General features: G+C 45.3%; 1 protein-coding gene across 1 annotated transcript in view; it reads right to left on the bottom strand.

The window, feature by feature from the left end:
* Positions 1–23,657, bottom strand: part of ARID3B (AT-rich interaction domain 3B) — a 36,638-nt gene extending 12,981 nt beyond the window's left edge. Inside the window, 3 exon segments of the mRNA XM_032233697.1 lie at positions 6,328–6,400; positions 7,707–7,778; positions 23,015–23,657. Coding sequence (XP_032089588.1) covers positions 6,328–6,400; positions 7,707–7,778; positions 23,015–23,587 — 718 coding nt within the window. The 5' untranslated portion in view covers positions 23,588–23,657.

Raw genomic sequence — 23,657 nt, 5'->3', positions numbered from 1 at the left:
TCCCCCCAAATCTTGCTGCTAAACCTACTTGCTGCCCCATGGAGCTTTCTGGGGAAGTCTTAAATAGAAGGGGTTCCTGGATCTCTTCAGCCGGAGAAGGATTCCGTCACTTTTGGCCCAGCTGGGTTTAATATCTTTTGCTCTCTTTCAACATCTCTACCAGATGTTCAACTGCTCGGCTACTGCTGGAGTTCTCACCTTCCTGACCCTTGAACCAACTTTCCTCCCCTGGTGAAACTTGGGAGTAGAAGCGCAGTTCTTCTGAGGAGGAGGAGGGAGGAGGAGAAGGAGAAAAGGAAGAAGAGGAGGAGGAGGAGGAGGAGGAGGAGAAGAAGGGGAAGAGAAGAAGCAGAAGAAGAGGAGGAAAAGAGGAGAAGCAGAAGAAGAGGAGGAGAAGCAGAGGAAGAAGAGGAGAAGAGGAAGAAGAGGAGGAGAAGAAGAATCAGAGGAAGAAGAAAAAGGAGGAAGAGGAAGAAGCAACAGAGGAAAAGGAAGAAGAAGAAGAAGAGGAAGAAGAGGAAGAAGCAGTAGAGGAAGAGGAAGAAGAAGAAGAGGAAGAAGAGGAGGAGGAGAACAGGCCACCTGGGAAAAGTGAGGTCACGTACAACCTTGGGCAGCAGCAAAGGGATATATATGTATATATATAATCTGAAGCCTTCTTTGAGCCGAGGTGGCGCAGTGGTTAAATGCAGCACTGCAGGCTACTTCAGCTGACTGCAGTTCTGCAGTTCAGCTGTTCAAATCTCACCGGCTCAGGGTTGACTCAGCCTTCCATCCTTCCGAGGTGGGTAAAATGAGGACCCGGATTGTTGTTGGGGGCGATATGCTGACTCTGTAAACCGCTTAGAGAGGGCTGAAAGCCCTATGAAGCGGTATATAAGTCTAACTGCTATTGCTATTTTGTGTGTGTGTGTGTGTGTGTGTGTGTGATTTTTTTCACAAGGGAGGTCCACTAGGGACACTATAGAGCACTGCACACCCGAACAACTAGACACAAGAACAGTGTTTCTCCCCCGAACGCCATCATTCTGCTAAACAAATAATTCCATCAACATCGTTAAACTATTTACTAAGTCTGCATTACTATTACTATTAGTCTTCTCATCATTCCTATCATCCATCTCCTCCCACTTATGACTGCATGACTGTCCCTTTGTTGCTTGTATCATTATGATTTATATTGATTTGAGTAGCGTCCAGCATTGGGAAAACGTCTGGCGTGAAAAAAAACTGGAACAAGAGGAAAGATACCGTCCTTTGTCACAACTGTCCTCATTTCTCAACAGCTTCTCAAGCTATCAACCATAATTGTTGACACCATCACTGCTTTAGATCAATGGGAACTCTTAAAGGTAAAGTTCCCCTCGCACATATATGCTAGACAGTCCCAGCTCTAGGGGACGGTACTCATCTCTGTTTCAAAGCCGAAGAGCCAGTGCTGTCCGAAGACATCTCCGTGGTCATGTGGCCGGAGTGACTAAACACCAAAGGCACACAGAACGCTGTTACCTTCCCACCAAAGGTGGTTCCTATTTTTCTACTTGCATTTTTTTTTTTTAATATCTTTAAATACATTTTATTTATTTCATTTTCATTTTCATTTTATACAATCACTTATATACTGTGCGTAAAAAAAAAGAGAAAAAAAAAAACCCAACATGACACTTCATTCCCCCATACACCCTCTCTTCTCCCCCTCCAACTTTCATTTCACCCCTCCAGCATTCCCCTCTTCTACTTCCCTTCCCCCTCAGACATCTCCCCCTCCCTCCATCTCACCCTCCTTACATTCCCTCTCACTCCCTCTTTACTTCTCCCTCCTCTTTCCCTCTTCTCCTCGCTTTGGTGTATCCATACATTTCAGTTTGTTTTTTTTTTTTTAAAAAAAAAAAAAAAAAGAGAAAAAGAAAAAAAGAAAAAAGAAAAACGAGCCGCAGTATACAAGTGAATTCTTATTGTTCTAAGAATTGAAACTGTAATTCCACCCTCCCCCCTCCCCCCTATAATCCCCCCTCCCTAACCCCCTTACGGCTTCGCAGGTCCCATACCCGGCATAATTCTTTAACAAGCATTTGAGTATAATAAGGCCAGCTAACTTTAAAATTAAAAAAATAAAATAAAAGTAAAGCCAAAGAAAAAAAAAGAGAATAGTAAAAAATACAAAATAAAAAAAAACACACACACACACAAAAAGAAAGGAGAAACAAGAAGGGTCAATAAACCCACTACGTTAACACAGCTTCCCATTATCTGTAAATCTTAAACAATGTAGCTCATTCCAAATTTCGGTTATTTTACTACTTGCAGGGTTTCAAACTGTATTAGAGCCAGGTAAGTTGATCAATTAGGATTCCCCAACTAAAAGTCTCATTGCTTTGTCTATCTATTCAGACCTTTAATTTATCTCTTTTTTATCCGAATATCCAAACCTTTCTATAAAACCATTAAACTCAAGTACTTCTTTCATTTTTCATTTCCAACACCTCCCTTTCTATCCTTACCCACCTCCACATGTAAATTTTTTTACCTTCCACCCTGCCTTTATCCATATCCACATATATATTTTATCCGCATCCATTGCTCCTCCCATATTTACTCCACTTTCCTGAAGACTCTCCGACCAATCTTTCTTGACCTTATATTGAAATAGCAACTCAAACAAACATCAGCTTGCATTCTAGCCCCAGGTAATCTAATTAAGCTTTCGCTACCCTTCCCTCTCCCACGCGCCTCCCAACTCCGTTCGTCCCAGACCACAACTCAAAAGATCGCAATCTCCGCTCTCCTCGCCTAGGAAAATAATTCATGCGCAATTTGAGTTAGAGTTCAGACAAATCTTATATACAATATGTGTCCACAATCAGCAACGCTTCTTTCAGTCTCCATGTCTCATCATCGATATACAACTTTTCCATTTTATCCCAGACGGAAATCATAAAGCTTTAAGAACATCGCTAAGTCTTTATTCTTTAGTCTTCTGCCCTTCCGGAAGAGGAAAGCAACACCCTCCGCCTTGTAGCCACGTGTCTCGCTGTTTGTCTTCTCCTTCTCCTTGTCTCTCTCCAGGTCCGGATGAATCAGGAAGTCCCGCCTTCAGGGTCTCGTAGTAAAATTCTCGGGCTTCACAGACAGAATTAATGCGGTGTTTTTGGTTGCCAAATGTAACTGTAATACCAGCTGGGACTTCCCATTTGTATGGAATCTGAGAATTTCTGAGTTCTTCGGTTAAGAAAGCGTACTCTCTCCTTGTTCTTAATATTTGAGATGGTATCTCTTTAAAAACAATCAAGTCCTGTCCATCAATTCTCAACCTCTTGCTGTAAAGCCTCTGTATTATCTCATTTCTGGATTCCCTTGTGGTAAAGTATATAATTATGTCCCTCGGAAGCTGTCGCTGTTTTGCTACCCACGAATTCTGGCGGTAAATTCTTTGAATCTGCCAATCAAAGTTAAATCCCGGACTTCCCACCAAGCGGCTGAAAGCCTCAAAGAAGATCTGTTTCAAATTCTCCTGTTGGTTTTCACGCAATCCTCTAACTCTTATTGCAAAGGCAGTCTTATTATAATTTATCATGACAAGTTGTTTTTGAGCATTTTCAATTTCCTGTTGTAACGTTTGAATTTTGGATATCAAATTAAGATTAGTTTCTTCCAAAAGTTCCAATTTGTCCTCCGTTTCAGCAATATAATCTGTCATGACTGTCATTACTCCGATCATATCCTTCTTTGCCTGAGCAATTTTAGCATCAAATTGATCATATAAATCCGATATCAGTTGATTAATTTCCTGTCTGAAATCATTAAGCGTTTTGAGAAGAAATTCTTGTGTTAACAAATCTCCCGTGGAGGGTGTAGGAGGCAAGGGTAGCGGCTTCATAGCAGTTTTTGGAAATATGTTATTAAGGAAGCGCTTCTGTTTAGATTTGGGAGCCATTCCAGAGTAAAAATAAAAGACAAGCAATCAAGCGAGCCAAAAATCAAAGTCTCTGCTCCCCTCAGTTAATCTTTTAGCAATTAGTACGGAGAAGCCTTCAGGAGGGTAGGGCTGACTAAGTACGTCACATCAAACACAAAAGCTACGAGATCGCCATCTTGTGACGCAGCTAAAAAGAAAGGGAGCCTTTTGCGAAATTGAAGCTGGTATTTTAGATAGTAATAGAAGAAATTCCTCAGGAATGGTCCCCCGCCCGGATTGACTTTTAAATAGCTTAGCTTTGTCCTGGGGGGGGGGGGGCAATCTGCCTGGGGCTGCAAAAAAGGCAGCGCGGAAAACTGGCCGGAGTAAAGGCTCAGCTAATGTTGAACCTCTTCTCCATTCACAGCAAAAAAAAAGCTATGAATTACAAAGAGATCCTAACGACTGACCTTCTCCCTGCCCCTTTCTGCCAGAAAGGGGAGATATCTATAGATCTTATAAGATATACGAACCAGAATCCTGACAGGAGCTTCGTTGAGCTCCCGACGGCGGCAGGCTCCTCCCCCCGAAGCCCTCTACTTGCATTTTTTAATGTGCTTTCGAACTGCTAGGTTGGCACAAGCTGGGACAAGTCACGGGAGCTCACTCTGTTACGCAGCGCTAGGGATTCGAACCGCCGACCTTTCTGATTGACAAGCTCGGCGTATTAGCCACTGAGCCATCTTTATTGGAACTCTTAGGGTTCTGACTCCGAGCAGGGCGCAGAGAGGCTGGTTGGCCACCAGGAGGCGCCTGAGCCTTGGACCAGTGGGGAGGAGACAAGAGAGAGTGATCCGGACGCCAGCAGTGAGTTGTTCCTGGATGCCCGGCACCGGAGAGCTAATAGGCGTCAGGAACAGTTGCGCAGTTACAGGAGGTAATTGTACTCAGCTGGTGTTCATTAGGCTCCTCTCCAGACTATAAAAGGACTGCTTGTGCACATGCCCCTCTTGCAGAAGGCAGCGCAGGAACTAAAGTCGGAGAACATTATTGTGAGCTTGGCAGGCTGGATTGCTGCCACGGCGTATCTGTGCTGGATTGCTGCCCAAGCTTGTCTGTGCCGGTTTGCTGCCAAGGACCTGTCCATCTGTTAATTAAATGCTGTAACTTATCTTTGGCTCGGAGTGTGTGTTGGTGTGGGACAAGGGGGGAATCAGAACAGCCAACCATGGATAAATCCAAGAAGAAAACAGAATGTTTAATTCAACTACATATGCTATTTCTGTGGCCGCTCAGGAAATAGTCAGGCACGGGAAGGTTTCTGTGGCTCCCGGTGTTTTCTTGTGTGGGAATTGGGTCCAAATGACTCTATTGAGTGTTTAAGGTTGCCGATGATTTCTGTCTTAGCTCTTGTGAGTTATCACAAAGAAACACCCAACCAAAGTAAAAGCATAAACACCACAAAGATTTTCTTTTTATGATAAAAGTGGCCCCTGCATGTGAGCATTCCAGCTACATCAAAGTTTTCTCTCGCCTGAATATTGGTTTTGTTTTTTTAAACAATCAAGGAGAGGGGATTGATTTTTAAAAAAATCCATTTTTAGTTCAAAGACAGAGGTGTTTGAAAGATAGATAGGCAGGCTGTTCGAAGGCATCTCGGCTGACTTCACAACCTTTCAAGCTTTGTGTTCAGCCTTCCACGGGACTTAAAATTGACCTGATTGTGGCAATGTTTCCATCAAGGACAATCTTGATGGCTGGATCCTAAGTAGGATCAGGAGCTCTTCGTCCTTGAATGAGGACCACTTTGAAATTCTGTCAGCTGGATTGGAAAATTGAAAACCACCCCAAAGGGCAGAGCAACGGAAAGCAACTTTCATATTATTGTTGCGGGGGGAAAAAACCTACATAAATTAGGTCACCAAACCTGTTGGATTTTACAGGTGTGGTGTCTAATTCCAGCATACAGAACAAGTGGTCACATACCGTATTTTTCAGAGTATAAGACACATCTCCCCCCCCCAAAAGAGGGTGAAAATTATGGTGCGTCTTATATAAATACAGCATTTTTGGCCTACTAAAACCCCTCACCCTTTGCAAAAATGGCCATGCATAGCCTTTAGGAGGCTTCCAGAGTCCTCCTGGGGGCTGGGGAGGGCAAAAACGAGCAAAAAACAGGTTGTTTTTGCTCATTTTTGCCCAGCCCCCAGGAGCATACTACAAGCCTCCCAAAGCCTCTGCATGCCCCTCCCCCCCTTTTCTTTTGCAAAAAATGAGGCGTGCAGAGGGTTTGGGAGGCCTGCAGAGTGCAAAGTCTTTTTTTTTTTTTTTTAATTAACCTCTTCAAAATCATGGTGCGTCTTATACTCCGGTGCGTCTTATAGTCTGAAAAATACAGTATTTATTTCCCTTGTTTCCTAAACACCACTTACCCCTCTTATGCATAAAAATGAAGAGATCGTCCAGGAATTTCTTCCGTTCGGGGTCGCTATCCAATTCATACAACTGTGGAAATGAAGCAAGGACAATTTTAACTTCGCCTGAGAGGGTAGAAAGGGGAAAACAAGATTTCACAGGCGTATTTAGTGGGTGGAAAACCACAATTCAATTCAGATTGGAAGTCATATCTCCACCCCCACCCCCCGAACAACAACAATAACAACAGCAGCAGAAAAAGATTTGAAGCTCCTGTTCAATGCAGCCTCGGGTTACAAAATATATATATATATATAAAACCAGATTGGTGACGCAGGCAGCTTGCATTCCAGTCACTGATTATATGGCTCTGGAAACCAAGTCCTTGGAGGCTAATGCTGTGGCAGGTATCAATTTTCTAAAATGGATATGAGGATTGGAGGAAGAGGAGGAGGTAGCTCAAAAGAAAACAAATGTCCTAACTAGATCAGTGTTTCTCAACCTTGGCTTTAAGATGCGTGGACCTCAACTGGGGAACTCTGGGAGTTGAAGTCCACGCATCTTAAAGAGGCCGAGTTTGAGAAACACTTTCCTAAATATGTCAATTTGTTGCCGAAAAATCAAATCCAGAAATCACACACAGATAATCGATTCAGCTGGAGTCACTAACTTCTTTATATACATAATAACAGACGAATAAATGTACAATACCAATAGTAGATTCTTTTAACGTGGTAGAAGTTATGAGCAGAACACAAGCAGGAGAGAACAGTTTGTTTCATTTCAGAGTTCAGAGCAGATAGAGTAGTTTCGACTATTTTACTTCTCACAGCAGCAGACTGCTAAAGTTTCTGTTTCAATTCTCTGAACAGACTCAGATCTGTTTGAGCTCCCATCAGCTGACTTACTTGCTGTGCCTATTCATTGGCTGACCTTGTTCCCATGCCTCTCCCAGTCGTGAATATTTTAACAAAATAATCAGAGAGAAACCTATCAAACACCAAGACTCTCCTTTGCCACTAAAAAGCTTCATTTTACTAAATCAATCACTGTGGATTTGATCATAGCCCGGGCTATGATTCAGAGGTACTAAAAATTACAACCGAAGAAATCTAGATAAGGGATGATCAAGAGATGTTGATCATCCCTTATCTGAAGCTGATTTGGAAGGAATCCAAAACTAAGAAACTTCACTTTCCCTTTTGAAAGGTTCATGTTATTGTTTGAAAACGTCTTCTTTTTTCAACCCCACCCCCTCCCCGCTTTCAGGTTGCAGAGTCAGCCCAAGCGGTGGAGTTTTCGCGACAGGCACTGTTTCTTTTGCCGAAAACAGTTCAACGAGTCGTTTCCGCCCTAAATGCAAACCAAGAATCAAGGCTAGGTTTTTGGCACTGACCTTGGCAAAGTCGCGGGAGACCTCTCTCCCTCTGCTGCTGTCGGCTTCTTCGCTCCAAGTTAGGTTCCCGTTCTGAAGAGGGAGAAAAACAAAAGGTCACACGAAGTGTTAATAAACCACATTACAAGGCCTGGGTAAGGCCACACTTGGAATACGGCATCCAGTTTTGGTCACCGTGATATTAAAAAAGATGTGGAGACTCTAGAAAGAGAGCAGAGAAGAGCAACAAAGATGATTAGGGGACTGGAGGCTAAAGCATATGGTGAACGGTTGCAGGAACTGGGTATGTCTAGTTTAATGAAAAGAAGGACTAGGGGGACATGATAGCAGTCTTCCAATATCTCAGGGGCTGCCCCAAAGAAGAGGGAGTCAAGCTATTCTCCAAGGCCCCTGAGTGTAGAACAAGAAGCAATGGGTGGAAACTAATCAAGGAGAGAAGCAACCTGGAATTGAGGAGAAATTTCCTGACAGGGAGAACAATTAATCAGTGGAACAACTTGACTCCAGAAGTTGTGAATGCTCCAACATTGGAAGTTTTTAACAAGATGTTGGACAACCATTTGTCTGAAGTGGTGTAGGGTTTCCTGCCTAAGCAAGGGGTTGGACTAGAAGACCACTAAGGTCCCTTCCAACTCTGTTATTCTATTCTGTTCTATTCTATTCTATTCCACCCTTCCCGGTGGAGAACGATGGCCTTTTATGACTTGTGGACTTCAACTCCCAGAATTCCTGAGCCAGCCCGGCTGGCTGGCTCAGGAATTCTGGGAGTTGAAGTCCACAAGTCATGAAGGGGTTCATTGTTCCCCACCTCTGGTTTAAGACAATGGCTCTCAATCTTTTCTTTAGCACAGGCCCCCTTCAAAATACTTTTTGTGGCCACAGACCCTCAAGATTTAAACCATCACATTTTTTTCTCAAGCCTTGCCGGCCCCTGTGATGACATCATACCCACTCTCTACCCCTATGCCCTCAGTGGTCCACAGACCCGCAGGTCGAGAACTACTGGTTAAAGAGGCTCCACTCTCCCAGGGATTTCTATTACAGCCCAAGGAGGGGCTGCACCCAGAGGCTACTGAAGGGTACCCTTGAAGAGTATTCGGAGACTTCAGCTTGTCCAGAATGCAGCCGCGCGAGCGATTGTGGGTGCACCTCGGTACACCCATGTTACACCTATTCTCCACGAGCTGCACTGGCTGCCCATTGGTCTTCGGACACGCTTCAAGGTGCTAGTCATTACTTATAAAGCCCTTCATGGCATCGGACCTGGGTACTTGAGAGACCGCCTCCTGCCAATTACCTCCCTAAGACCTATCAGATCCCACAGATTAGGCCTCCTCCGAATCCCATCCGCCGGTCAGTGTCGACTGGCAACTCCCCGGGGGAGGGCCTTCTCTGTGGCTGCTCCGGCCCTCTGGAACGATCTACGCATTGAGATCCGGACCCTCACCACCCTTCCGGCTTTCCGCAAAGCCACTAAGACCTGGTTGTTCCGGCAGGCCTGGGGGTGATGAGTTCCCTCCCCTCTCGACATGTATGGTTGTGCGACTGTTGGCCCCATTTGAAGTTGCGACTGTTGTTGTATCTTAATTATTTGTCTTTTATTTTTCTTATTTTTATCCGCTTCCCCTTCTGGTTGTTAGCCGCCCTGAGTCTCTCGGGAATAGGGCGGCATACAAATTGAATAAACTACTACTACAACTACTACTTCTGACTTTCTAATGACGGTGGGAATGGAAGGATGGCTACTGAAGCCCCCATCCCAAGCGCAAACATTGCAATGTAAAAATGCCCGGGCAACGGTCAAAAAGCGAAACCCATAAGGTCAAATGCCAGGGGATGTGTGTGTGTGTGTGTGTGTGTGTGTGTGCGCGCGTGTGTGTGTGTCCCACCATCTAAGCACACAGGATCTTAAAAATTGGATGAAAAGCCGCTGAATTCAGGGAGGGATCTTCAAATAAAAACAAGGTGTTTTTTAAAAAAATTAGAACCACTTTAATGTCTGCAGTTTTGTGTCATCTGACACACAGACACACACACGGAATTAGCAAGATGAGTAGCTCAGGGGCAGTATCTCTCTCTCACACACACACACACACACACACACACATGCACACACAATCTTTTGAATGGCACAGGTTGCCTTCCCAACCCTACTGGTTTTATTTGAGCCAGCAATTCCGGCTGAAAAGTCAATTATCCAGTGAGGCCCATCAGTCCAAATATATTTAACGGAGGATTATGACCTGCTTCTTGTTGTGTCAGCTGTTTCGTTAACAGCTGCCGCCTCTCTTGAACCAACTTCAGAAAGAACTACAGATGCAACGAGGCTTGTCGGGACAAGCTAAACATTCCCCACGCAGCCAAACTGGCCGCTCACCATACCGGCTAACCGGCATCCCCAAAATGCAAGTTTAATATCCCGATAGATCAGGGGTGTCCAAACTTGGGAACTTGTGAGACTTGTGGACTTCAACTCCCAGAATTCCCCAGCCAGCCGACTGGGGAATTCTGGGAGTTGAAGTCCACAAGTCTTAAAGTCCCCAAGTTTGGACAGCCCTGCAATAGATAGAAGGCACAATTAGTTCCTCGGCTTACAACAGTTGCGTTGAGGGACCGTTTGAAGTTACAATGGCACTGAGAAGTGACTTACGACCGTTTTTTCAGAACTGCTGCAGCATCCCCCATGGTCACGTGATCAAAATTTTAGACGCCTGGCAAGTGACTCATATTTACGACGGCTGCAGTGTTCCGGGGCCAGCATCCGCGTTACTGACTTAACAATTGTAGGGATTCACGTAAGCACTGTGGCAAGAAAAGTCGCCAAATGGCGGCAAAACTCACTTAACAACTGTCTCGCTTAGTAACGGAAATCCATGGTCATAAGTGGAGGACTACCTGAATAGATCCGGTCCCACCCAGCCACCGGATTGTTCAAAGTTAACTACAAGGTACAGAACAATGGATGAAGCTGCATCCATTGGAGCTGGGAGAGAATTAAAAAAAGAACATTTTCTTATTGGGTATTCTACCAGAGAAATACAGTAAAGAAGACTCATGTCTGATTGTACAAATAATAACAGCAGCTAGAATTGTATTTGCACAAAATTGGAAAGCAGACAAAATCCCATCAGAAGGAGAGATAATAAAGAAGATATTAGATTGAGCAGAAGTGAATAGGTTGACACTGAGAATAAAGGACAAAGAGGAATCAGTGTCCTACAGGACATGGGGGCGATTTTACGATTGGCTTGAAAAAAGATACAAATAGAAAGAGAAAGGAATAAAGCACAAAACAAATATCTCAGACTACACATTATTGAATCAGAGGGAGGGGAAATAAGAAAGTATGAAAATGTAAAAAATATACAGGCGGAAAAATGATATGAATTGACAAATGTTAAACAGCAATTATAAGAATGTATATTTAAGAATGAATTTGGAAGGGAAAATTAAAAGAAAAACTTTTTTCAAGAAAAAGGCACATTTTCTTCCCGCACGGAGTCAAAAACTTTAATTTAATTTCTCCTATTAAAACCACGCAATATGAACATGTACATTTCTGAGATTGTTTTTTAAAATGTGCTCAAGACACGGGAAAATATTCACCTTTTATTGTGCATAGCTTGCAACTGGTGCACTTATTACAGTAGCAATTTTTTAAAAGAGTTTTATTACTTTTTAATTACAAAAATAAATGTTCCATCTTTCCTGATGCAGTGTGTCGTCTGGCTGCAAGGATCTCTGTGCCACATCGTTCCTCTTTTGCCACAACTTTCACATTCATATTAACATGATTTCCCTAAGTTTAGTATTATAATGCATTGAGCATTTAAACGTTATGGAACTCTCCGTTTTTCTTCTTAATACCTTCTAGTAATAATACATCGACATTAAACATCATTATTCTCATCGTACATATACTAACAGTTTTTTAAATGCATCCAAGGCACGGAAAAATATTTATCTTTTATTATGCATAGCTTGCAGCTGATGCACTTATTATTACAGTAGTAACTTTCGAATGTTTATGATAGGAAATAAACACTCTTGCTGTTGATATCTCAAAACAAGGCAAAAGCATTTCTCCAGTGACCAGAGAAAAATCAGTTCTGCCTTTATCTTCAAGGAAGTGACCATGCTTCACATTTTGTGTATATATACAGGAAACCAAGGTTTTTTTTTTTTTTTAAAAAAAACCTATCAATTTTACAATGCCTTCTCTGCCACGGCAAATGAATAGGCTCTGCACTGGGGGACAAAAATGAGAATTGTCTAGTCAGTAACTCTGAATAATTGTCTCAAAGCTCTACCGCGTTTATTTTCAAAACACTCTAAGAGTGACCAGTTGGGAGATTTTTTTTTTTTGTTAATAATAGAATAAGAGAGTTTTGGAAGTTTGGGCCTTGGAGGTCTTCTAGTCCAACCCCTTGCTCAAGCAAGAGAACCTACTGTATTTTTCTTTCTACGGTATATACTACTATTCTGGACAAATGGCTGACGAATTTCTTATTAAAAGCGATCCCGTGCCAAAATGGATAAACCAACTAAAGAAATCCAGGGAAAGGAAGAATCAGAATTCTACCAGATATGGGATAAAGGGTATAGGTGGATGGAGGAAAGAAACAAGAATCAATGAAAGAATATAACAAAACTCAAAAAATAATAGTTGTGAGAAAAATAAGAGGGTTAAGAATAGTGAAATCTAAATGAAATACAATAGAAGGGGAAATAATATAAGGTGAGCGGTATCGATTGATGATGGCCTATTATAAAAAACAGGAAGTTCCTGTTCGCACTGTATTGTATAAATGTGGTGTACATCTAATTTTTGTGTGTATTTTACATGTTTATTAATAAAAATCTTTTTTTAAAAAGCGATCCTAAAATAGGAATGCAGAGGGAACGTTTATTAAAAACTGCCAATTTAAAACAAATCACCCCAATTTTTGAATGATGGTGGGGAATTCCGATGCAGTAAAAATTAAGAGCCGAGGTGGCGCAGTGGTTAAATGCAGCACTGCAGGCTACTTCAGCTGACTGCAGTTGAGCAGTTCGGCTGTTCAAATCTCACCGGCTCAGGGTTGACTCAGCCTTCCATCCTTCCGAGGTGGGTAAAATGAGGACCCGGATTGTTGTTGGGGGCAATATGCTGACTCTGTAAACCACTTAGAGAGGGCTGAAAGCCCTATGAAGCGGTATATAAGTCTAACTATTGCTATTGCTAACTATTGCTATTTCCTCTTCTCCACAGCTGGCAGGAGACTCGGTTTAGATCTCCTTAACATCAGTCGATGATAAACATTTCTTTCCTGCCCATCTTTTCGTAGCATTTATTCTAGGTGCTTTTTTCTTCCCTTAAGCAAAACAAAAAAGAAAAAGGAAGCACGTATTGGAATTCCTTTTCTGGCTTTCCCCACACTTTATTCCTTGATAATCTTTTGTCCCCAACTCATCCTGCAGAGCAGGCGTAATCAACCTGGACCACTTTGAAGACCTGTGGACTTCGACTCCCAGAATCCATGCTGGCTGGGGAATTCTGGGAGTCGAAGTCCACAAGTCTTAACAAGTTGCCAAAGCTGGACACCAACGCCATAGTACAGTGTTTCTCAACCTTGGCCACTTGAAGATGTCTGGACTTCAACTCCCAGAATTCTCCAGCCAGCATTTGCTGGCTGGGGAATTCTGGGAGTTGAAGTCCAGACATCTTCAAGTGGCCAAGGTTGAGAAACACTGCCATAGTAGACCATCTTTTGGGCGCCAGGAACCAGTCAGTGGTGGGTTGCCAATTATTTTTACTACAGGTTCGGGCAGGTTGGAAGGGACCTTCGAGGTCTTCTAGTCCAACCCCTGCTCAGGCAGGAGACCCTACGCCACTTCAGAGAGATGGTTGGCCAATCTCTTCTTAAAGACCTCCAGTGTTGGAGCTTCCCACAACTTCTGGAGGCAAGTTGTTCCACCGGTTAATTGTTCTGACCGTCAGGAAATTCCTCCTTGATTCCAGATTGCTTCCCTCCTTGATTAGTTTCCATGTGGTGGGTTGCCAATTTCTTTGCTACTGGCTTGCTCATGCGCGGGATGCTTCTGGGCATATGCAGAAGCATCTGGGTGGAGCTTCCGGCCGCTGCTACCACCGGTTCGCCCAATGTGGGCTGAACCGGCAGCAACCTACCTCGTACCGGTTCCATAGAGGTATGATTTTTCTGCAGATCGGGAAGGGGGTGGGCATGCACACCGCCTATACCTCGCGTGGGCTTCACGCGTTGGCGTGGGCTGGTTTCCGGCGTGCTGCGGACCGACCGGTGCCGATCCCCCACTGGATTCGGCGACCGGTCCTACAGACTTTTTACAAGCCAGTTTGCAAGCTGTTTCTCGTAGGCTTCCTGGGAATTTTGAACGGACACCGCAACACAGCACCCATTTTATTCTATTGCCTCTGGGATCAAGACTGGGTAGAATTCACCCGTGCGCGTGTTGTCGCAAGCCGGCATGTGGGGGCATGCAGCCACTTCTGCACTCGGCTCTTAAAAGGACGGACTGGAGCCCAAATAAGGATTTGGAAGTGTTGCTCTTCTACAGGGGAGGGGATTAAGTCCTCCAGGCATCTCCAAAGCTGCCTGCAACAGCCCCCACCCCCTCGCAACTGACACCTACCAGTTAACGATCCCAGCATGTCAGGCCCCCTTCCCCAGAGCGGGCAAGCCTGATTTTTACAGAAGCAATTAAGAGAGGCAGCTATTTTAGGATTACATTCGAGCCACCTGGAGTATCTTATTAAGAGTGGAATTCAGAGGTCCAAAACAATTGTGGTCTCTCTCTCTCTCTCTCCCCCCTCACCCCAGCCACCACCACCACCACCACCATTCCCCCGCTCGCAAAGAGCTAGTCCAAACCTTTCCTTGAGGCAACACTAGAAATTCCTAACGTGATCGTGAGCCCCCTTCCACTCCTCTGATGATTTTGGAATTCGACAGAAGAAAAACGAAAAACACCCTGCCAATCATTTTAAGGGACTGCTGCTGGAGAAGAGGGTATTTTAGTACTGGCGTGCGTTCGTGTGTGTGTGTGTGTGTCTGTGTGTGTGTGTGGGTGTGTAAGACAGAGAGAGACAGAGACAGAGAGAGAGAAACACACACAGAGAGAAAGAGGCAGAAACAGAGAGACAGAGAGATAGATAGAAACACACATACAAACACACAGAGACAGAAACAGAGAGAGAGATAGAAACAGAGAGAGGGGGATAGATAGATAGATAGATAGATAGATAGATAGATAGATAGATAGATAGATAGATAGATAAACACAGAGACATAGAGAGATAGAGGCAGAAACAGAGAGAGAGAGACAGAGAGAGAGAGAGGGATAGATAGAGAGAGGGAATGGATAGATAGATAGATAGGTAGATAGGTAGGTAGGTAGGTTAGGTAGGTAGGTAGGTAGGTAGGTAGGTAGACAGACAGACAGACAGACAGACAGATAGCTATCGAGAGGAACAGAGAAAGAGATAGAGAGAGAGAGAGGGAGAGAGAGAATCTCATGGCGAATTGTCACCAAATTCAAATTCAAAGAATTTATATGCCACCCAATCCCGAAGGACTCCGGGCGGCTTACAGAAATAAAACACTAAAACAATAAAAATTAAAAATAGAGAAGAAAAGCAGATTAAAAAGAAACACTTCATGCACTCAATCTAGGCGGGGCTGGACCTCATTCATGAGGTCAACAGCCCCAGGCCTGCCGGAATAGCCAGGTTTTGGTGGCCTTTCGGAAGGCCAAGAGAGTGGGGAGGGTCCGGATCTCTGGGGGTGACGCCTCCGTCTTTTTTCCATAGGAAGGAGTCATCCAAAGGACTTTATTCTCATTGCAAAATTGGGGCGTGTTTGGGTGGGACAAACAAGCAAGACACAAGCCAACAACAACAACAAAAACCCACAAGGCTGATGTGTGGAACACCGAAAGGTGCTTTTCCCCCTCCCAAGAGGCCAACTGGGTTTTCTTGATGTTCCCTGAAGGGGTTTCGCTTCTCAGCCGAGAAGCTTCCCCACTTCTGACTCAGTTGTCGGTCAGAACTGAAAGCTTTCCGGGTGAGAAATCGAAACCTCTTCAAGGCAGAACAAGAAAGTCCCATTGCCTCTTGGGGGAGGGGGCAGCTTTGGGACAACCGTGACCTGGATGTGACTGAGAATCTCTAAAATTGTGCAGGACAGACTTCTCAATACGACAGGTTGTTACAGAAAGGCAGTCCCCTCCAGTTACAAGGTCTCTGTTGGGTCCCCCCCTCCCTTATCCTCTTATTTCCTATCACTCTTTAAGGCCTTTGTGGCTTAAATCCGCGTGAATTTGGGAAGTGTTTAGAAAGGGAGAAAAGGAACTAAATTGACTTTTCTTTTGAGAGTTTGCCAGCCCTGTGAAAGACAGCCAAGCCTTTCCTCCCCTTTCTCGGTGTTGACAAGATTCTCACCGCCCCTTCGGTCATAAGCCGAGCCGACTCTTTTGTCCTGCGAGGGTGTTCGAACCATTGATTACTTTGTGGAGGGACGACTGCATGGAGCTCAAAGCCGACAAGCACCCCGAACAGCCTTCTTCCTTTTGAGAGAATTCTTGGCTAACAGAAAACATTCAAGGGGGCTTTGAGATGACTTTTCTACAAAGAAAAGGGCTGCGTTTCTTTTTTTTTTAAAGAAAGAAAACGTGGAAAGTGAAGAGGGAAATAACCCCCCCAAAAAGAAACCCCAGAACAAACAAAACACCAAGGATACCTCTTAGCTCTGAATGCCTCGATTTCAAATAACGTTAGGCAGAAAGACATTTTTAGAACGATCCACCGTGCAAAATGCAAATTTAAGTAGCCCTTGACAGGAGGATATTATTAAGGGCAGGGAAAAAGATTAATCCCCCCCACCCCGGTCCCCGCCGACACATTAAGGGACACGAGCGCTGTCCGGGACAAAAAACAGGAGATCTTGTTTCTCTTACAAACTGAGTGACTGACATCTACCCCGATGTCAATCTTGCCTATTAATAGGCAGCACAATCCTGGGTTAGGGAAACGAACGGTGGATGGAGAAAGGCCTTTAATGGATGTTCCTCCAAAGCAGTGTTTCTCAACCTTGGCAACTTGAAGAGGTCCGGGACTTCAACTCCCAGAATTCCCCAGCCAGCATTCGCTGGCTGGGGAATTCTGGGAATTGAAGTCCCGGACCTCTTCAAGTTGCCAAGGTTGAGAAACATTGCTCCAAAGAATCCCTTGGCAAGCAAGAGATTCTCCTTTGGATTAAATAATGAGAATGGATTTCGGCTCTCTGGTTTACAATGCAGAGGCATGTAAACGATGTGTACAGGCAGTCCTCAACCTACGACCATAACTTTATTTTTAAAAGGTTTTTTTTTTTCATTTTCATAACAAATAACCACATGTAAGGTCCTCTCCTACTCTTGTTATTCTACCTCCTACCAAGCCAATGGAGAAAACCAGCTCCACTTAAAAACTGTGCTGGTAAATTTATCACTTAACAAACACGACAGGAAACATCGTAAAACGGAGCACAAAACTCCCTGAGCAAATTCCTCACTTAGCGACATACATTTTGGGCTCTGTTGTAGTCGTAAGCGGAGGACTACCCCTACTGCAGCTTGTTGCTTTGTTTCCTTCACTTTCCTGTCCTTGCTTTGATGATGATGATGATAAAGAAGAAGAAGAAACAGAAGGAGAAGAAGAAGGAGAAGAAAGAAACAGAAACAGAAGAAGGAGAAGTAGAAGAAGAAAAGAAAAGAAGAAACAGAAGAAGAAGGAGAAACAGGAGGAGGAGGAGGAGAAGAAGGAGAAGAAGAAGAAACAGAAATAGAAGAAACAGAAGAAGAAGAAGGAGAAGAAGAAACAGAAGAAGAAACAGAAGAAGGAGAAGAAGAAGAAGAAGAAACAGAAATAGAAGAAGAAACAGAAATAGAAGAAGAAACAGAAGAAGGAGAAGGGGAAGAAGAAGGAGAAGGAGAAGAAGAAGAAGGAGAAGAGAGTGTCAGAAATATATTAAAATTACCCTGCGTGACTTTTCTTTGAACAAGGCAGTAAACAGTCCTCCAGTGCATAGAGAACCTAACTCCTGAGAGCATCTTAAAACCAAAGCCACTTAAAGGAATCGGGATTCCAGGCCAGATCGTTTCTCGGTGTCCTAGGTGTGGAATTCGACACCAGGGCACAACACAGCTTTTCTTTTACAGCGATGGGGGCCCCCCCCCCCCCCCCCGAAGAGGAAGGAGTTCCTCATTAAAGGCTAAACTGGAAACATTCTTAGAAACTGCAAACATCCCCCACCCCACCCCACCCCACAAGTGGCTTCACGGACTGGACAGAGGAACGAGGATGGGGACCGATGCAAACAGCTCCAACTGCAAATATTTTTTAAGGGACAGGAATTGGGTAGATGGAAGGAAGCAATTTTCATCCTTCTTATTCCCAGGCTGGAGGGCCGAGAGAGTTCAGGAAGAGCAGAAAGCCACTCTTTCCATTCAAAATTTTCCAGGAAACCCACCGCTTCTCACAGCACAAGGAAAAAAAGAAGATTATTTCAGGTTAATGGCTGAGGCAGGTAGGTTTCTCCAGGCATTCTGCAGAAGGTATTCTGCGGTTTGTTTAGTGGCATTGGAAAAAAAAAGGGACTTATGACCATTCTTCATGCTTAGGACTGTTACAGCACTCCCGTGGTCAAGTGAGTTACATTCCGACGCTTGACAAATGGTTCATATTTATGACCTGTCCTGGGGTCATGCATTCGATCCCCTTTTTGCGTCCTTCTGAAGAACAAAGTCAATGGGGCAGGGGAGCAGGATTCACTTAAGAACCGTATTAATGGATTCACTTAACAGCCCTGTTACTAATTTAATGAGTGGGAGGCAGTGGCTCGGTGGCTAACACGCTGAGTTTGTTAATCAGAAAGGTCGACAGTTCGGTGGTTCGAATCCCTACCGCCGCATAACGGAGTGAGCTCCCGTTCCTTCTCCCAGCTTCTGCCAATCTAGCAGTTTGAAAGCACGTAAAAATGCAAGAATAGAGACCACATTGGTGGGAAGGTAACAGCGTTCTGTGCGCCTTTGGGGTTTAGTCATGCCGGCCACATGACCACAGAGACATCTTCGGACAGCGCTGGCTCTTCGGCTTTGAAACGGAGATGAGCTATGCCCCCTAGAATCCGGAACGACTAGCACATATGTGCGAGAGGAACTTTTACCTTACGCATTTAACAACGGCAGTGATTCCCTTAACAACTGCGGCAAGAAAAGTGGTAGAAATGGGGCAAAACTCACTTAACAAATGTTTCACTTAGCAACATAGCTTTTGGGCTCATGCACGGACATAAGGACCAACTCCTGCTTTTTTGTTTCAGGAAAAGGGTTCAGAATGCAAACAGTTGTGACTAAAGCAGTTTGTTCTTAATGCAGCCTTTCTCCAGTGTAGCCCACAGAGTGCACCGTTCATACTTGTGGGGTGTAAGTATCCCTTGCGTAAACCTCAATTACGGTAACATGAATAACCTTCCAGCCCTCGGAGCTTATAAGCAAACATGCAAAATGAGAAGGATATTTTGCAATCCACTGGCATTCTTCCCCCCCTTCCCCCCCATCACTGTGCGAAATAACTATGGTACTTTTCAGAGTGTGAGACGTACTTTTTTCTCCTATAAAAGAGGGTGGAAATGTTGGTGCGTCTTATACACCGAATACGGCCATTTTTGGCCTCCCGAAACCCCACCCTGCAGGTACGTTTTCGGGGCATGCCAAAGGTTTGGGAGGCCTAGGGAATGCTTCTGGGGGCTGGAGAGAGCAAAACAAAAAAGGATGCACGGAGACCCAAAACTATTTTTTTCCCCCTTGTTTTTCTCTTCAAAATTTTGGTGCGTCTTATACTCCGGTGCATCTTATAGTGTGAAAAATACGATAATTCCCGCAATACTGTCCAACAATCTAGGAAGGCAGCATTTCATTAACTCATCGTTATTCTTATGGCTATAACCATTTTTTTCCAGGTAGTCCTCAATTTATGAACACAACGGAGCCCCAAATTTATGTCGCTAAATGAGCAATTTGGCTCCATGAGTTTTGCTCCCTTTTACGACTTTTCCTGACACATTTGTTAAAAGCATCGCTGCGGATCTGAAATGTGTAACGAGGTTGTTAAGTGAATCTGGTTCCCCCCCACTGGCTTGGCAGCAAGTAGAACGCTAACAGAGCTTGAAGGGGCCTTGTAGGTCATCTAGTCCAACCCCCTCACTCAAGCAGGAGTCCCTATATACAAAAGGGGATCACGTGACACACATACACCCCGGGACACCGCAGTTGTTAAATGGGTTGTTAAGTGAATCTGCATTCCCCATTGACTCTGCTGGTCAGGTGGTCGCAAAAGGGGAATCTGCTACAACCGTCACAAATGTGAGTCAGCCATCAAGCATCCGGATGTAATCATGGGGAGGCTTCCATGACTGTAAATGTGCGCATTTCGCTCCTGCTTAATTCACGGTGGCAGCCAGGAGCCTCCGAAGGTTTTTCCCTTCGGCCTTTTTCAGTGCCGGAGTGACCTTGGATGGTTACCAAATGAACTATTGTTAAATGGAGGAATTGCCTGCACTTTTAAGGCAAATTCTTTCTTTTTTCTTTTTTAAATAGGTACAGAATTTTTTTTAAAAAAAACAACAACCTTGCACTTCGAAATTAATTTTTAAAGGCCTGCTTAGAAAATGGGTCTTTTATAGATTTCTGAAAAGGGGGAGGGAAGAGCAGAGGCTTAGCCCCATTCCTGAGGGCCTGCATTCCTGAGACCGAACGCAGAGCAGAAATGTAATGCAAAGGCGAGGGGCCAAAATATCCTGGGGAAATAAAAAGGATGATTGAATCACCTGCTCTCAAAAGGACCAGTGTGCTCAGCGTCTGAGAGGCTGCGGCGTAAAACGGGGGCATTGAAATATGGTGGGAAAATAAGCGGGAGGAGAAAGCAGCCGAGTGACTTTTCGGGAAATGAGCGGCGAAAGTTTTCTTAGATTCAAGTTATTTTGTTTTCTGAAAATGAACTGTGAGTCTTCCTAGATTCTCACCTGTTTGCCATTGGTTGCCAACTCAGTTGTGTTTCCCAATATAATAGCTTATTTAACAATAGCTTCCTTAGGTACTTAAGGCTCACAACTGCCCGGAGAGTCACCCACAACAGCACTAGACACCGCAAGAAGCATTACACAACACCCCTAAAAAAGCGGATGCAGTTACGCACTCCAAATGTCAGGAAAAGTGCTGGGTTTTTAAAAAAAAAATTGCTGTAAGAATCCGACACAATTACCCCTCAACCCTTGCACACGGCAACGTTTGTGCAGCGTGCACCACCCCAGAAATGGCAAATATAATCAGTGGTGCCACTTGCTCGCTCAAGATTCAGCGGGCCAAAAGGCCTACTTGCACCGAGGAGGAGTAAAATACTCCTAGTTGCATCAGCCGGCCTGCTTTTTAATTGCAACACTTCAAAGTGTTCTTTGGCCACCGAAAGCACAAGGGCCCTGTTATTATTCTCAAGGCCGGGGGGCCGTCCTGAAGCTGTTGGTGTGAACTGCAAACACAACTTGTGAGGGGAAACGGGAGAGGCTTCCCAGGGTCTGTATAAATAGGAAGCCTACTGTCTTTCTTTTCTTTTCTATGCGCACTTCCCCCTTGCTTAATTCACGGTGGCAGTCAGGAGCCTCCGAAGGTTTCTCCCTTTGGCTTCTGCTCGTAAAAAAATAAGGAAATGTGCAAAGGAGCTGCTCCTAAGTGAGTGGGGGGGAGAGAACGGGGGGGGGAGAGGAAGAAGAGAAAGAGGAGGAAGAGAAGGAGGAAGAAGAGGAAGAAGAGAAGGAGGAGAAAGAGAAGGAGGAAAAGGATAAGGAAGAGGGGGAGGAAGAGGAGCAGGATGAAGAGGGAGAGAAGGAGAAAGAGGAAGAAGAAGAGGAGAAGGAAGAGGAGGAGGAGGAAAAGGATAAGGAAGAGGGGGAGGAAGAGGAGCAGGAGGAGAAAGAGGAGAAGGAGGAGAGAAAGAGGAAGAAGAGGAAGAGGTGGACGAGGAAGAGGAGCAGGATGAAGAGGGAGAGAAGGAGAAAGAGGAAGAAGAGGGGGAGAAGGAAGAGGAAGAGGAGGGAGGAGGAAGAGAAGGAGAAAGAGAAAGAAGAGAAGAAGGAAAAGGATAAGGAAGAGGGGGAGGAAGAGGAGCAGGAGGAGAAAGAGGAGAAGGAGGAGAGAAAGAGGAAGAAGAGGAAGAGGTGGACGAGGAAGAGGGGGAGGAAGAGGAGCAGGATGAAGAGGGAGAGAAGGAGAAAGAGGAAGAAGAGGGGGAGAAGGAAGAGGAGGGAGGAGGAAGAGAAGGAGAAAGAGAAAGAAGAAAGAAAAGGATAAGGAAGAGGGGGAGGAAGAGGAGCAGGAGGAGAAAGAGGAGGAGAAGGAGGAGAGAAAGAGGAAGAAGAGGAAGAGGTGGACGAGGAAGAGGAGCAGGATGAAGAGGGAGAGAGGAGAAAGAGGAAGAACAGGAGGAGGAGGAAGAGGCGGAGGAGATGGCTTAAGAAACAAAATTGCTCACTTCCCAGAGTTCACAATGATCAAAGGCTCGGCTGCAGTCAAAGGCTGATTTATTCAAGGTTTCTGAGCCAGATTCCTGGGGGTTTTTTTTTTGCTTCCTCAAAAGATCCCATCAAATATCTTCTGGCCCAACTACCTCACAGGGGCCTGGCTAAAAAAAATAACATAAACCGAAGGGACCAACTTCATGGAGACAATCCTCGTCTTATAGCCATCCCAACAGTTACAACGGCACTTGGGAACCATTTTTTCCACACTTACGACCGTGGCTGTAACCCCCCATGGTCAGCTTATCCAAAAGGTGGATGCCAGGCAATCGGGTTCATAGTTACGAAGGTGGCGGGGCCTTGGGGGTGATGGGATCACATTTTGGGGGGGGGGGGGACTTTCTGGCAAGCGAAACCCAAGGGGAAGCTGGACTCGCCGAACAATCGTGTTGCTAATTGAACAACGGCGGCCATTCCTTTAAGGACGGCGGCACGGAAGTCTGTAAAACGGGGCAAAAGTTCCCTTCGCCGTGGTCTCGCTTAGCCACAGAGACGCCGGGCTCGATTCCGGTTGCAAGGCGAGGACGGTAAGTAAAAAGGGAACTAACGTCCAACTACGGCGCGCGGCTGTCCCTGCGCAGCAAAGAAGAGCCACATTAACACAAACGCCACGCAACCCACAAGCTTCCGACGGCATCCTGTGTGTGTGTTTGTGTGTGTGTGCAAAACCATTGGACTGACCTGCTTGTGCTGCTCCTCCAGTCTCCACGCCTGTCTCCCAGTTGGAGCCCCGGAAAAGAGGACGTTGGGGGCTTCCTTCCCCGCTTGGTCCTTTCCCTGGGGATTCCGCTGGGCCCCGAGAACCGGCAGAGGCTTAGAGGAAGGAGTCACTCTTTGGTTGTGGGAAACCGCTTTGGAAGCGTGAAAGTATTGGAGAGCCGATCGCGCCTCCTGGCCAGTTCTGGGGGCGCTGTTGTCCTCCAGGTCGCCGTCTTCTGAATCTTCTTCCTCCTCCTCCTCCTCCTCTTCCTCCTCCTCCTCTTCCTCCTCCGAGTTCAGAGCGCTCTGGTCAAATGTCCGAGACGCCCCCAGGACGGGGGGCATCCTAGCGGAAGGTCCAAGGATGGGCCCACCGGAAACTTTGCCGGGAGTGGCAGCCAGGCCGGCTTGCTGGAGGGTCATCTGTGGAGGGAACTGCAACGGAGGGTCCCTCATCAGCCTCGGGGGTCGGTCTCGGGGTTCCATCGGGGGAGGAGGCACCTGCTGCTGCTGTTGCTGCTTCTGCAGCTGCTCCACTACGGCCTCCAGCTTCATCCTGGGCTTAGCATGGCTGGGCGGACAAAGGAGTTCGGAAGGACGTGGCTCCAGACGAAGCCTTCGCAGG

Source organism: Thamnophis elegans, chromosome 16 (assembly GCF_009769535.1).
Source record: "Thamnophis elegans isolate rThaEle1 chromosome 16, rThaEle1.pri, whole genome shotgun sequence".
In the NCBI taxonomy this organism is placed as follows: Eukaryota; Metazoa; Chordata; class Lepidosauria; order Squamata; family Colubridae; genus Thamnophis; species Thamnophis elegans.
Note: the sequence above shows the minus strand (reverse complement) of the source record. Positions and strands in the feature narration are given on the sequence as shown.